At 35.7% G+C, this 15,538-nt stretch overlaps 1 protein-coding gene across 1 annotated transcript in view; it reads right to left on the bottom strand.

Annotated features, from left to right (window-relative positions):
• Window positions 1-12,037, bottom strand: part of LOC123566665 (uncharacterized) — a 28,454-nt gene extending 16,417 nt beyond the window's left edge. Inside the window, exons 1-7 of the mRNA XM_053549632.1 lie at window positions 11,611-12,037; window positions 9,359-9,495; window positions 8,962-9,091; window positions 6,004-6,152; window positions 4,770-4,899; window positions 3,402-3,538; window positions 754-922 (exon numbers count right to left, since the gene is read on the bottom strand). Of these exons, the coding sequence (XP_053405607.1) occupies window positions 754-922; window positions 3,402-3,538; window positions 4,770-4,899; window positions 6,004-6,152; window positions 8,962-9,091; window positions 9,359-9,495; window positions 11,611-11,718 (960 nt within the window). The 5' untranslated portion in view covers window positions 11,719-12,037. The remainder of the gene's footprint in view (window positions 1-753; window positions 923-3,401; window positions 3,539-4,769; window positions 4,900-6,003; window positions 6,153-8,961; window positions 9,092-9,358; window positions 9,496-11,610) is intronic.
• Window positions 12,038-15,538: the final 3,501 nt, after the last annotated feature.

Raw genomic sequence — 15,538 nt, 5'->3', positions numbered from 1 at the left:
CAAACAAAAAATAACTGTTTTTACTAATTATTCCATCATTCTGTGGGTAAACTGCTTAATTATAAAATTTCATATTTAACGAAAGATCAAGTATGTAATGCTCCGTGGTGTAGAGAAACAGTTTTATTGCCGTGGCGATGCGGGTTCGATTCCCGACTCAGGCATGCTTTTTCTTCTCTTAATTTAGCTTTTTAAATTAACCTAGAAACAAAACGAAAACCCATGTTCTTATGTTTATATATGACAAAACTTCAAGCTTTAAGAAAGATAATTTCAGTCAAAATCTGGAGGTCAATGCATTTAAGAATGCACTACATGTTTTCAAAATGGATAAATAACGTATACAGATGTGGCGTCTAGCAGCGGCGTCACAGTATTTGAAAATGCAATTTAGTTTTTCGTTCTTAAGAAAAAGAAAATTGATCCTTAACCATTATCACGCTGGACACGATTGATTCTGCCTTTGCGACCAGTATAGATCATGATCAGCCTGCACATCCGTGAAGTCTGATCATGTTCAAGACCGTTCGCTAACCAGTCAGTATCTTTTTTGGTATGCACCTCTTGTAACAATATTGGTGCTTCCCGAATTGAAAGATGGACAAGTTCATTATATAAATTTAGCAGGGTAAGGGTTAACAAGAAATGAGAAATCTATTTACTACAGCTACCCTTAGATATATTCAATACGAGAATTATTAATAAGTTGAAGGAATACAATGAAATGCAGCTTTAAAAGATCCTATGGCTCACTATAGATATATAATTGATTCCTGCTGAAGTGTAGACCAAGTAAAACACAGTCCACTTATTTTCTCCCTCTGGATCAACTAGTTTGTCTGATATGTTTTCACCTTCACAACACGTGGCAAATATTGACAAGAACTTCCCATTCTGAGAATCTGTTACATTCTTCCCGCTCCTAAAAATATATCGTACAACAAGAACGCCCAACAAAATTCTGCAAACTAGAATACATTCGTCTTAGAAGAAATTAATATTGATACAAAGGAGAAGGTTCACTTTTACCTCAAATTGGCCTTAAAACTTGAAGTTTCTAATTGAACCAAAGAACAGATTTTCTTTCATCAAGAAGTATTCTTTTATCAAATTGTACAAAATAATTTACAACACAATCATTATAGAAGAAAATATTTGACATAACTAAAATGCGTTTACCATTATGGGTATGGGAAACCTTCAATTTTTAACAAAAGTTTTAAACAAATCTGAAGTTTTCACTACGAGCACAGCTACCGACCACAATCAAAAATGACCATAAATTCTGTGAAAGAAGCTAGACCTATGGTGAAAATATTTTTGTGGTCCTTGAGTGTGCTCACTACTAAAAATATTCCTATGTGACCTAAATATGGCAAAAATGCCCATTTTCTTAAAAATCTGCAATTTTAGTAAAAAATAGTGGTATGTGTTGATCAAAATAATAAATCTGTTTATAAAAACTTAATTCCTTACAGTAGATAGACATTCTGGTTGCAAACAATATATAGCTCTTCAAATTTTAGCCAATTTGAAATTTTTTTAAAAATTGCTTAGGCTATATAAGGCTTTAATGAACTTTGTCCTATTCATATCATCTCAGTCATCTAGATGAAACGTGTAATACCGGTGTTTCTGGTGCAACAAGTGACTGAAGACAAAAGGGGTCAACGGCATAAATTGCAAAATGATGCTGGTCCGTCCCGAAATGTACAGACTGATCTTGCTACTTTTCAATGACAAAGTTATTTCTAGACAACCTTTAGTGCATGAAAATGAATTTCATTCTAACAACTGTAACTACAACTGTGACTATTATTTCTATAGAGGTGAATTCAAGATAACTTCTTCACTTTAACAAACAACAGAGAAAACTCAAATAAATTCATTTTTCACAGTAGCTATGGCATGGTGAAATTTTCAAAATAACAGGCTTTGTTGTATTACCGCTGATATATTCTAATAGGCATGCTTTGGAATCTGTACTCTACCATTTTTGGGGTCGGGTTTACCGGCTGCAAAAGTTATGTGTATTTCTGATAATCACAGAATGTTTATATCATTCCTAATCACTTACAAAAGATGTTCGTGCGCTACACAAAATATTTCTATTCATGAACGTTGCGGATGAATTAGCAGTTATCAAGCAGTCCTAAGTTAACATGCGTCCATTCACATTGACAATTTGAATAATTATAAGTATCATAGAGAAGGGGAGTGGTGGTCTTGTGGATAAGGTGTCGAGGACCGTGGGTTCGTGCTCCGTTTGGCTCTAACGCGTATCTCATGCACTATCTACTCATGATAAGGTATTCAAACCCATGGTTACATCATTGCATTCCGGCTATCCAGTTGGACAATTTCGGACAAGGCTAATTACTGGATTATTTGAGATCACGTAGAGATCATTATAGATTTGGAAAACATCTGTGTTTGTTTCCCGTACATATATTTTAATAGTTTGACATTTGTCTTGTTATAGAGCGATACAAATAGATCAGAAGTAAATTATTAATAACGTAATATGTAAGTGAGATATTTATGAAGTAAAGGAAATGACGCGAAGGATTGTTTTTTATTTGCATGCAAACTAGTTTTGGTTTTTTAATGTTACATTTTGTATTTATGACATGACATTTCAATAAATAAAATGTAAACCCAGGTATTCACTGTTACCGAATAGCATTGAGATGTCTGTTAGTTGCCATAAAACAAATAATAGACCTACCAAAATCCGCCCCACAAGACTTCTCAAGGCTTTGATTAGTTTACACTTTTCTGTTTTAGTACGATTGTGATGAAAATTTGAAGCTTTTCTTAACCATTCTCAAGTCCGCCTCTTTGAAAAACCATTACTGGTGTCATAAGATAAGAACTGGTTATGACGCACTGAGCCAAATTGAGCTCGAACCCACGATCCCCGAATTGAGCAGCCGATACCTTAACCACAAGATCACCGCTCCCCTCCTCTAACATTAGTACTCATATGACAGGCCACCAAATTTCTTTTAAACTTTGCATTTCAAATAAAAAATAAAACAAGGATAGATATCGAAGTGACAACGTCACCACACAAATATTGATTATGAAAGAACTATGTATGTTCTTCACTACGTTTTTAGCGTTAGATTCCCGACCCCTAGTGTGTTTGGTGGCAAAATGTACACAAAGATCAGGAAGGACGGCTGCAGCATCCGAGTCATTTCTAATCAGTTTTTAAAATTTAACGAAAATTTCTTTCGACTAAATTTTCAACACAATTAAACATAGTGGAGGAATGTAGAGATTGGGTATATAACCACCGTCCTGTCCACTTTAAATAATGTCACATAGTTATAAATTTATGTACAGCACTTCTCTGTTAACTGTAATTTTGCATTTAAAGTATACAAGCCACTTACTCATTGTAAGATGTAATAACAGCGTCTAGCAAATATTGCACTGTTACTGTTTTGTCCACGTCCCACTTCACATCCGGCTGCTTCAACATTTTATCAATCTTGTCTAGTATCAAATCAGCTATTTCCTTGTCTTTTGCCTTAAAATAAAGTCAAAAATTGCTCTTGGAACTTTGTTTCGGACGTATTTCTTACGAAACATTGTAAAATAACCAGCAGAATCTAAACGATCGTTCATCTGTTTATATCCATGCAATAACTCATTGCCTGGTTTTGGAGATTAACTCATTCCAGGATTATTCTATGACAATGTGTTTTCTGAAAGTTTTAAGCAGTTTTAGAGAATTGTTTGAGAATGCAAATTTAACAATATCGCCGACAGCTACTTAGCTTTAGGAGCATGATGATGATCATGTTTTAGATTGTTGTACTCAACAAAGACACATTTAACCGATTTATGCATGAATCAACGTTCTTTGTATGCCGGACAAGATTTTCCCGTGCATTTTCCGTGCTAGAAAAACTCATCTTACATCCAGAGGTGTAAGATGACTCACGTGCTGTTTGTGAAAGAATGCTTTAACTTCATGTGTTACTATAACAAAATAGCGCCTAAAAGAAAAAAAAAACCTTCGTTTTTCTTTATATCTTCTACCAATTGAAGAGTACGGCATGCAAGAAAAAGAGGCTATTACTAGTTGAAGGTATTGATGGATATATCTGGCTCTCGGGTAACCGTTTTGCGGTAGCGAGGCTATGCCGAGTTACAGACACCCGAGAGTCAATTAATCCCATCCGTACCTTCAACCAGAGAAAAATTATCATAATATCAAGTTAACTAACAGCTGGAAAAGTCATCTATCTTGTAAAAATCTTATTTTTAGCAACTTCTTCTCATAAACAACTTAACGGATCTGCATCAAACTTGGTCTATACTGTCTTAGTACAGGCGTCTCTCAGGGTTATTTAGATTATTTGAAAATACTACTTCAAAGTCTGCTTAAACTGGCCAAAAAAAAGCAACAACAATTCTATATAAAACAGTAAGTGATTCCTCAATTATCATATAGTGTATTAAAAGTAAAGTTTAGAACTGATTTCTCATTATTTTCTATAGTTTATGTCAACTTAGTTACTGATTCCTTAGTAATTCTATATTGACAAGCAAAACAGTAACTGATTCCTCAACAATTTTATGATAAAAGTTAAGTGCGTAACTAATATCTTAATGAACCTATATTAACAAGTAACTGTTTCCACATTGATATGATATTCATGTAACTGATTCCCCAGTAATTATGTATTAAAAGTAAAATTATTTACTGATTCCTCACGGAAAATGTAGTGAAAAACTGGTTATGGCTGTCATACCGAGAGAATTAAGTACGTCACGTTTGATGCTGCCTTAGCTAATTCTGTTTTGATAGGGTCTGTACTCTCCAAACAGTCAAATATTAATGTCACTTGAACCTTTAGAACTTCTTTCAAAATCTTCCCTTTCCTGAAATTTAATGTTTTATTAAATGAATCATATGCACGACACTTAATAAAAATGACATATGGTGAATAAGGTGTCAGCTGCTCAGTCAATGGGTAATGGGTTCGAGCCCAGCTGGGGTCACGGCCATGACTTTTCATATGACACTAGTACAAGTTTTTCCAGGAAGCGGACTCGAGAGTGGTTCAAATAAGCTTGAAGCTTTCATCACTGTCCGGTCACGGGTTACTTGTTTACAATGCAAACTCTAAGTTAATGTTCACATTACCTCTAGTTGGGTTTGTTAGTCATCAGAGGGAAGAGACGCGGAGACTATAAAACATATTGAGAACAAACCGAAAGAGCGAGCAATACATGTTTCTTTTCTTTTTTTCTGTTTTTGTTTTTTATTTTTTTTAAGGGGAAGGAGGCGGGATAGGATCATCGCCAAGGGTTTTTAGGTTTTGTTTTTTTTAATTTAAAGATCCCATTTAAATTTCATGATTCCAGGTTAAATACGTTTTTGGGATACGTGCAACATAAACTTTAATGCATATTTTGACAAAGTCAAGGGCCGTAATTCTGTAGTCTTGTGGAATGAAATCCCAAACAAAGTTCAATGAACAACCTCCCATGCTGAATAACAATCCTATGGAGTTTGTGATTCTATGTCAAATACTTTTAGTTTACTACACAAAGGCGGACGGAGGGCGAGCAAAAGCGGGGGATGAGGGGGTGGGGGTGGGGGTGGGAAGAGAGGCAGTGTTGTACGTGAAATTACCTAAATATTGACTTTTTCATATAACATAGACACTTTAGTAAATGAGAAATATGTGCGAAAAAAAATAATTTTCGCTTAAAAAGCACTTTTGAATTTACGCCGGAACAGGTTGCACCTCGGAGGCATTTTGGTTAATGCGAAGAGAATGACTGTTTCTCAGGTTCATGCAATTTCGTTCATACAAGACTTTACAATATTACAGTACTGATGAGGCTGACAAAATCTGAATATAGTTTAATAAGCAAACATATACCGTTTCTGAAAAATACGTTGATAATTACCTAACCATTATATAAGATATATAAGTGTTTGTTAATCAAAGAAACTGTTATCTATAATAGTCATACCTAAACAATTCCAGTAGTGTATTGATAATAGATTTTAATTGTGTTAACACGCCATCAAACTCGTTATTGCCTCTTTTATCTTCTTCCATCTGACTTCCTTTCATTGTTCCAATTACAACCAAGAACTGTTTCGCTTCTGCTATCAAATTCTGAAGCAATATCGTTATATTGGAAAACAAAGTTATTTTCAGGTTGTGGATCCGCAGTGACAATCCGTACGAGCCATATTAGGCCCCGTGTTCACAAAAAATATTCGTTCACAGTTAAGTTTGAAATTTTATATCAATTTGCCACTTGAAAATAATCATTTACTTAAAAATTAGTTTTAGTTTAGCTATTTAGATATAAATGACAAATAGAGTTTCATTATCAAACTTAGCTGAGACTGAAAACGTTTTGTAAATACGGGGCCAGGATTCTCCGTCTGGTTAGGAAGCTACGTGCCTAAATAAGCTTCCTTAAACTACAAAACTAGCAGATTATACAATAAAACGCTACTATAGGTCTATGACCTTGAAAACTTTGTATCAGATTGTCAGATTGAGTTACAAAACTCTCGTTATCTGTTACTGTATGATAATATACCTTAATTCTTTCAGATTCCAAACAGTTGTAATTACAAATCTTACTGGCCAAGCATTTTCAATAAATTTTGACATTTCAAAAACTGAGCTCATATAATCGATATTCCCCTTAACGTAGCTGACCAATATTGACACTCGGCAAGGACTTCGGACACTTTCTATATGAATTTGCCTACTCCAAGAGTGAAAAATAAACTACTAAGAAATAAGAATTTAATTACATATGCCATCAAAACACATATTTCCGATTATTTCTTAAAGTCAAATTTTCAATATTTGTTTAATAGAACAGTGATTTTTGTTCTAAATAGAATTACGTATCCTGTTATATAGATATAAAGAATGTTTTTCTTTATACAACATTGTTCCCACCCTTGCATCAAAACCATATTTGGCTAGCATATGTAGATATTAATTATTCACATTTTCTGTGACTATTGTGTTGATGCAAGGGGTAGAACAGTACTTTTAAACAAAAAATATAAGTACAGGGTGTTCCCAAATGTAAAGTAACCAATACTTTTTATATTCATTTTTAATAAATTGATAGTCACCTATTTTACATCTGTTTGTAACTCAAATACTTTACAAATGTTTGAAAGGGTACACATAGACATTTATTCATGTATAGTAGTGAAAGAAGCAAATACTGCGAATTCATTATTATTCGTCGGGTTAAATTTTTATTGGCTTATCCTGGTTGTTTATTGCAGTAGATTGACAAATATATGCTTTAACATACTTGTAACACACCAGGTAATCTTCTGCATGAGCCCCCCTCCCCCCCCCCCCCCCCCCCGCCTTCAACCCACCCCACTCACGACGCGCACGCCACTAGCTATGAGGATGTAGTTTGTTTTCCTTTTTTTGTATTTCTTATATATTTTTCATTTCTGATTGATATGCTGATATGCATGTGATGCATAGGTCAAGAACAGTAGCTTTATGGCAGGTCATATCAGTGACGGTTTCACATTCAGTATGATGCCACGAAAGTGATGTGTCAAGTCGCTTTCCATGCAGATGGCATATATAAATACGGCTAGACGCGAAAACGAACTAAAAGATCCAGCCGAATTTCAGGTGGATTTTTTTTATAAAGCGACCTGGATACATTTTTATTACATGTTTAAGCCAAATGAGCCGTGCCATAAGAAAACCAACATAGTGGCTTTGCGACCAGCATGGTTCCAGACTAGCCTGCGCAACTGCGCAGTCTGGTCAGGATCCATGCTGGTCGCTTTCAAAGCCTATCGGAATTAGACCAACCATTAGCGAACAGCATAGATCCTGACTAGTCTGCGCAGATGCGCAGGCTGGTCTGGATCCATGCTGGTCGCAATTGCACTATGTTGGTTTTCTCATGGCACGGCTCATTTCGCTTAAACATGTAATAAAAATGTATCCAGGTCGCTGCATAAAAATCCACCTGAAACTCGGCTGGACCTTTTAGTTTGTTTTCGTGTCTAGCAGTATTTATATATGCCATCTGTTGGTTTTCTCATGGCGCGGCTCAAATGTTATCTGTGCCACTGGTACTTATCCCAAACAAGAATAAATCCTACGGCCTTGATAAAATGACTTTTCTTAGTATTAATGTTATGTAGAAACAAAACTATCTGCCATCACTTATAACAGAACTATACAGACATGTACATGTACATTTAACTACCTGAACCACTGTAATAAAACTGACCGGTCACTTATACATGTATACCTATTCACACATGTAATGCATCAATAAGTTTACATTACGAACAGTGTATAGATAAATCAAGTACAAGTTGTTTGCAAAAATATCGTTCTATTTTTTATTTATTTACAAAATTTTAATCTTAAAATGTTATTTTTTTCCTGAAATAAAATGATTTTGTCACTTTATTCGACTGGATTTCATATATTTAAAACTTCCGTAAACTGATGATATTATAATTTTACGGAAATTAAACATTTTATTTTTCCAAGAAAATATACCCTGGCCTAGATAAAATAAGAAAAACATCTTGATAGGAACAGATACAAACCAGTTTCTGCTGTAATAAATTATCTAACACATTGGTTTATCATTAACTCGAAACGATTTGGATATTGTTTAAATACTTGACGGGAATTTTGCCTTCAAAATGTAGGCTAGAAGCATATGATAGTGTCCGAAGTCCTTCCCGTGTGATGACGTAATCTTGATTTTACTGACGTAAATATAATTCAACGCGCAAACGGCGTTCCATAAAAAACGGAGAAAGCCGGAATCGTATAAAAAGATTACGTAATTTGTCATTACGGGTGGAATACCTCGGCAGTCATGGGTATGGTTCCCAAAGTTTGACGACCATCTTCGTGTGCAAGTACTTTAAATAGCAAAAGGTCATCTTACCTGCCAGACTAGTGTTTTTGTGTATTCCTTCGTCTCTAAAGTTTTGTTCGCCGCTTGTAGCATTTTTATCTTTCCTGATTTTATCATAGTTAGAAGCAAATCTAGCAGTGCCTTTCCTTGTGCAGGGGTCCTAGTCCAGAGTACAAAAAGAAATGATGCATTTATATCGTGAGGGTTATCAATGTCATATAAGAACACCATTCATGATTAATAAATCTAGGGGGAAAATCTGTTTCTGGAACAAATAGCACTATTATATTGATACATCGATCCAAACATTGTTGGTAGCTTGTTATGCATGTTCATATACATGTACAAAGTGCATATTTATTTGAATTTTGTTAGAAGAATAAAGGTCTATTAAAATTTTACAACTTCAAATGAAATAACAACTTACAAACTCTTCACTTTTAAAACACAGTCTTTTAGCGCCTCCCCGATCATTTCTTGTTTCTTAGTACTCTGTTCACTTCCGTCCGTTAGTATGCTTTGAATCATCGTCACACAGCCACTGAACATATCACCGTCCGGTTGCTTTAGGCAAATAAAAATTGTTCGCATTTTATTACAATGATTTCAAGCCCGTACCCAGGGCCCGGCGGAGGGGGCTGTGTACCCCCCGCCCCCTCCACCCACCCCCCAGTTGGCCGAGAAGTGATTTGTACTCATCAAAGATGCCACTCAAAATTTAGTCCCAGAAATGCACCAGAGGCCACCATTTCATATCATTCTGTATTTCAAAATTGTCAAGGGAGAGATCCCCCTGACACCCCGATCAGGAGGGGAGTATCATACTCCTCCAATACCTCAAAATTTACACATAAAATGCACCAGAGGCCAGCATTTAACTCAAAATCTAGCATACGGATACCTTATTTCATTTCACATTATTTTTTGTTATTACATTTCCAGTCATTATGCAAAGTTTTAAACCATTCTATCAAACAGAATTTTTGCTGTGTTTCAATGAGTAAACATACTGGTTTTTTTTCTTGAAAAAAGGGGCATAATTGGAAGAAATTTTCTATTTGTTTGCGTAAGCGACTATAGAATAAAATCCGTCACCTAGAATTCCTGCAGATTTTGTACAGTTGCATAAAAATAAAGTAACAAACACTAATCTGAAATCAAATGAAGTGTAACTAACCATTACCTTGAGTTATCTGCCCTTGAAAATGACCTAAAAGAGCAAAAAACTCGCATTCAGGGACAGATAACTCAAAAAGTAGCACCGGGACCCCCAGTTTTTTTTCCATAAATTTGTTTCTAATATGATTCTCTATGATCATGCAAAGTTTAAGAAAATTCTCCCCGCTAGTTAAAATTTTTCCTTCTTTGCCTATATAAAAAAACCACGCAAGTGTCCCATTTCCCCTTAACGTTGATTATTCAACGAACGATTCAGAAACAGACACTCCCACCGAATCTGAGGATTAACCTTGTTTATTTGTGAATTTATTTATTTTTTCTGATACTTAGTATGAAATAAATTTTTAAAGAAAAAAAAGTAACAGAAAACGAATGGGAAAACTGATTCGTTTGTTTTTGGGTTTAACGCCGTTTTTAACAGTATTTCAGTCACGTAACGGCGGGCAGTTAACCTAGCCGCTGTTCCTGGATTCCGTACCAGTAAAAACCTGTTCTCCAGAGGTGGAGGACGAATGATTTCAGACACAATGTTTTTTATTAAATCGTCACGGAGAACATACACCCCGCCCGATGATGGAGCTCGCGACCCCGCGATCTCTAGACCAACGCTCTCCCTAACTGAGCTAAGCGGGTGGGCACGAATGGGGAAAATAAAGAAAAATAATTCAGTAAATATTGAAGTCCAAGCAATAAGATATGATACGTACTTTTTGAATTATGATTCGTAATACAACAAAAAGAAATTTTGTTAGGGTTCGAACCCACAGGTTGCGTGCACGCCATGTATCAGGGGCAATCGCACTTACCAATACGCTGTGCAGTCTTTGATCGCAATTCAGTTAATTTCTTACATTACATACCTATTTCTTACGTAAATCATCAGCCGAGATTATCCGAAAACCAGATCCACCTTTGTTAATGAACTCGCCCAAAGGTCATTTTTGAAGGTCAAATTATATCTATAACAGTAACTAATCGGAATATTATACAGAACTTGAGTAAATTTAAATATTATGCCAATCTGACACGAAACGAAGAACCTTTTTCCAATATCCACAAACATCTATGCTCTTTTGCAAAAAATGAATATTGTTTAAGAAATCCATGTCTTCTATTGTATTTAATGTATTGTGTTGCTTTTAATATGTTTAACATGTTTAATGCAATAAATATATTGAATTGAATTGAATTGAATATATTGAATATTGTGTAATACAAGGGGCCATGGTTTTTTTTTTTTTTTTTTTTTTTTTTTCTTTTTTTTTTTGGGGGGGGGGGGTCTTATTTTTGTCTTATTTTTGTTTGTTTGTTTGTTTGTTTGTTTTTGTTATTGTTTTGCGTTTAGCGACACGCGAATTCAAAATCCTCGCAAAAATAAAAGTGGTCTCCCATTGTACAAATATAGTCATAAAGCGCGTCTTCATCTGGTCGCGAAATAAAACTGACGCTGTAAATATACACATTTTACAATATTCTATGTAATTATAAGAAGCGACTTACAGACGAGTCCGCCATATCTCTGAAAAGATGAAGTCTGTACAGATCATATATTCTATCTCCATTCGCTAGAGGTGTCTTCCGCTTGGAAAAATTGGTGACCAATGTCATCAGAGAAGGAAACAATTCCTTTACCTGGGAATTGTTACTGAAAAAATAAATAATGCATAGATTATTGTATAACTTTTTGTTTAGCTTTTCATCACAAAAATAACTCACATATCACAGAAATAGTTTTTTTTTCTTATACAATATGGTCGGATAATAACATCATTTTATTGTTCAATGAGTGTTTTTCTTAAAATGACTTCCGCTCGTTTAAAAATAAGATACATATAATATGCTGGTTTTTTTTTTATTAAAATAGATATTATACATATTTACATGCTTAGGAAAACATTGTAAAAATGCTAATGAGCATAAGTTCAAAAACCAAAAAAAAAAAGAAAGAAAACTTTTGAACTATATGGATCGTCGATTAAGGACTTTTGGGCAAGACACTATAGACCAGTCAATAGCACGAACTATATGGATCGTCGATTTAGGACTTTTGGGCAGCACACAATAGACCAGTCAATAGCACGAACTATACGGATCGTCGATTTTGGACTTTTGGGCAGCACATATAGACAGTCAACAGCACGAACTATATGGATCGTCGTTTAGGACTTTTGGGGGAGCACACTACGGCCAGTCAAAAGCACGAAATATACGGACGTCGATTAGGACTTTTGGGGCAGCACACTATAGACCAGTCAAAAGCAACGAAAATATAGGATCGTCGATTTAGGACTTTGGACAGCCACACTATAGACCAGTCAAACGACGAACTATACGGATCGTCGATTTAGGACTTTTGGACAGCACACTATAGACCAGTCAACAGCACGAACTATACGGATCGTCGATTTAGGACTTTTGGACAGCACACTATAGACCAGTCAACAGCAAGAACTATATGGATCGTCGATTTAGGACTTTTGGGCAGCACACTACAGGCCAGTCAATAGCACGAACTATATGGATCGTCGATTTAGGACAGCACACTATAGACCAGTCAACAGCACGAACTATACGGATCGTCGATTTAGGACTTTTGGACAGCACACTATAGACCAGTCAACAGCACGAACTATATGGATCGTCGATTTAGGACTTTTGGGCAGCACACTACAGGCCAGTCAATAGCACGAACTATATGGATCGTCGATTTAGGACTTTTGGGCAGCACACTATAGACCAGTCAACAGCAAGAACTATATGGATCGTCGATTTAGGACTTTTGGGCAGCACACTATAGACGAGTCAATAGCAAGAACTATTCGGATCGTCGATTTAGGACTTTTGGGCAGCACACTGTAGACCAGTCAATAGCACGAACTATTCGGATCGTCGATTTAGGACTTTTGGGCAGCACACTATAGGCCAGTCAATAGCAGAATATATGGATCGTCGATTTAAAAGGGCTTTTGGCAGCACACTATAGACCAGTCAATTAGACAAACTATATGGATCGTCGTTTTGGATTTTTGGGGAGAAAACTACAGACCAGTCAATAGCACGGAACTATACGGATCGTCGATTTTAGGACTTGGGCAGCACACTATAGACCAGTCAATAGCAAGAACTATACGGAACGTCGATTAGGCCAGTCAATAGCAAGAACTATATGGATCGTCGATTTAGGACTTTGGGCAGCACACTATAGGCCAGTCAATAGCAAGAACTATATGGATCGTCGATTTAGGACTTTTGGGCAGCACACTATAGACAAAAGTTTATATAAGGAGTCGTGTAATTAATAAAAATGTTTCATATATCACTAGTAAAACTGGTGTGAGAATAATGTCACAGCGGTATTCGGAATAATGTATTGGCCCAAAAAAAAGAGAACAAAAGTTAAATAGCCCTAGATTCAAATATAAAGTGTTTTATCAATTAATTCCCTTTTATTATGTCGATTTAGGACTTTGGGCGCCACTATAGACCAGTTTTAACAGCACGAATATATGGATGTCGATTTAGGGTTTTGGGCAGAACTATAGACCAGGGCAACAGCACAAATAACGGATGTAATTTAGGACTTTTTTGGACAGACACTATTTGACCAGTCCAAAGCCGAAATATACGGATCGTCGATTAGGACTTTTGGACAGCAAATAGACCAGTCAACAGCAAGAACTATATGGAATCGTCGATTTAGGACTTTTTTGGGAGCACATCAGGCCTCAAAAGCAGAACTTATGGATGTCGATTTAGGACAGCAACTATAACCCTTTAAAAAAGCACGAACATACGGATCGTCGTTTGGACTTTTTGGGCAGCCATATAGACCCGTCAAAAGCACGAAATATATGGATCGTCGATTTAGGATTTGGGGAGCACACTAAAGGCTAGTAAAAACAGAACTATATGGATGTCGTTTAGGGCTTTTGGGAGCACACTTTAAGGGGCAGTCAACAGCAATAATATATGGGTCGTCGTTTAGGACTTTTTTTTGGAGCACCTATAGACGAGACAAAAGCAAAACTTTCGGATGTCGATTTTGGATTTTGGGGAAACACCTTTAGACCAGTCAATGCACGAACTATTCGGATGTCGATTTGGACTTTGGGCAGCCAAAAAATAGGCCAGTAAAAGCAAAAACTTATGGGCGTCGATTTAGGACTTTTGGGGGAGCACATATAGACCAGTCAAAAGCAGAACTATAGGGTTTTGTCGTTTTTGGCTTTTGGGGAGCCATACAGACCCGTCAAAGCACGAATAACGGATCGCGTTTAGGATTTGGGGGGAGCAATATAGGGCCATCAATAGCAAGAAAATATCGGAAGTCGATTGGCCAGTCAAAGCAAGAATTATGGGTCGCGATTTAGGACTTTTTGGGCAGCCACTATAGGGGCCCGTCAATAGCAAGAACTTTTGGGTGTGATTTAGGACTTTTTGGGGAGACACTTTTACAAAAGTTTTTTATAAGGGGGTCGTGTAATTAATAAAAAAAGTTTATATATCCTAGTAAAACTGGTGTGGAATAATGTACGGGTATTTGGAAAATGTTTTGGAAAAAGAAGAGAACAAAAGTTAATGCCTAGTTTCAAATTTAAATGTTATCAAATTTAATTTCCATTAAATTGTTTCTTACAATAAAAAAACCCACCTACCCTGCACTCTCACAATTTTTGGGGACGTCTTTGTCGCGTAGTGATTTTTAAAATCCCCCCTTGGGGAATAAAGACTTTTCAAAAACCCGATAAATTAGATTTTAAAACTCTTCACGTCCGTAGATTCTAAGAAAAAAAAGACGTTACTTTATATAATATTGTTTTGCATACTGGTATTATATAGCGTACGGTTTTGGTTTTGCTTCAAACTACGGGATGTAGATATTATATATATTTTTAAATTAAAAGAAAAAAATCACAAATTCTATGTATATTTTTTAAGATTCAAACTGCCCCAAAAAATCTTTAAAAAATATGTACTGAACGAAAATTTCATTATCATAAAGACTGTTTGAAATAATTGCGATAACGGTAATTGCAAAGAACGACTTGTCCGGCCAAATAGTAATTATTAGTCAATATATGCACTTGCCTGATTAATTGTATTTAAAATGTAATGGATGTTATACTTTCGGTAAATATAGGACAAAATAATTGTCAGAAGATAATGCTAGACCTGTGTTCATAATTAGGACACGTAGGATCTATTTGTCTGTCAAAGTAAGAAATGTTTTTACGTCACTGTTGCAGATATATTCGTGCGCTTAATTAATTAACTTCGAGCATTTCAATAATAAAGTGAAATGGTACGTATTATTGAATTTTCGTCATTAACAGTCGTTGAAATCTTGCCTACAGAATGTACCGCGCCTGTTAAAGGGACAATTTAAACAAAATCATTTACTGGTACTAGTACTCTAACTTGCTAATGC

The sequence above is a fragment of the Mercenaria mercenaria genome, chromosome 8, assembly GCF_021730395.1.
Source record: "Mercenaria mercenaria strain notata chromosome 8, MADL_Memer_1, whole genome shotgun sequence".
Taxonomy (NCBI): Eukaryota; Metazoa; Mollusca; class Bivalvia; order Venerida; family Veneridae; genus Mercenaria; species Mercenaria mercenaria.
The sequence above is the reverse complement of the archived record's forward strand: the minus strand, read 5'-3'. Positions and strand labels throughout refer to the sequence as shown.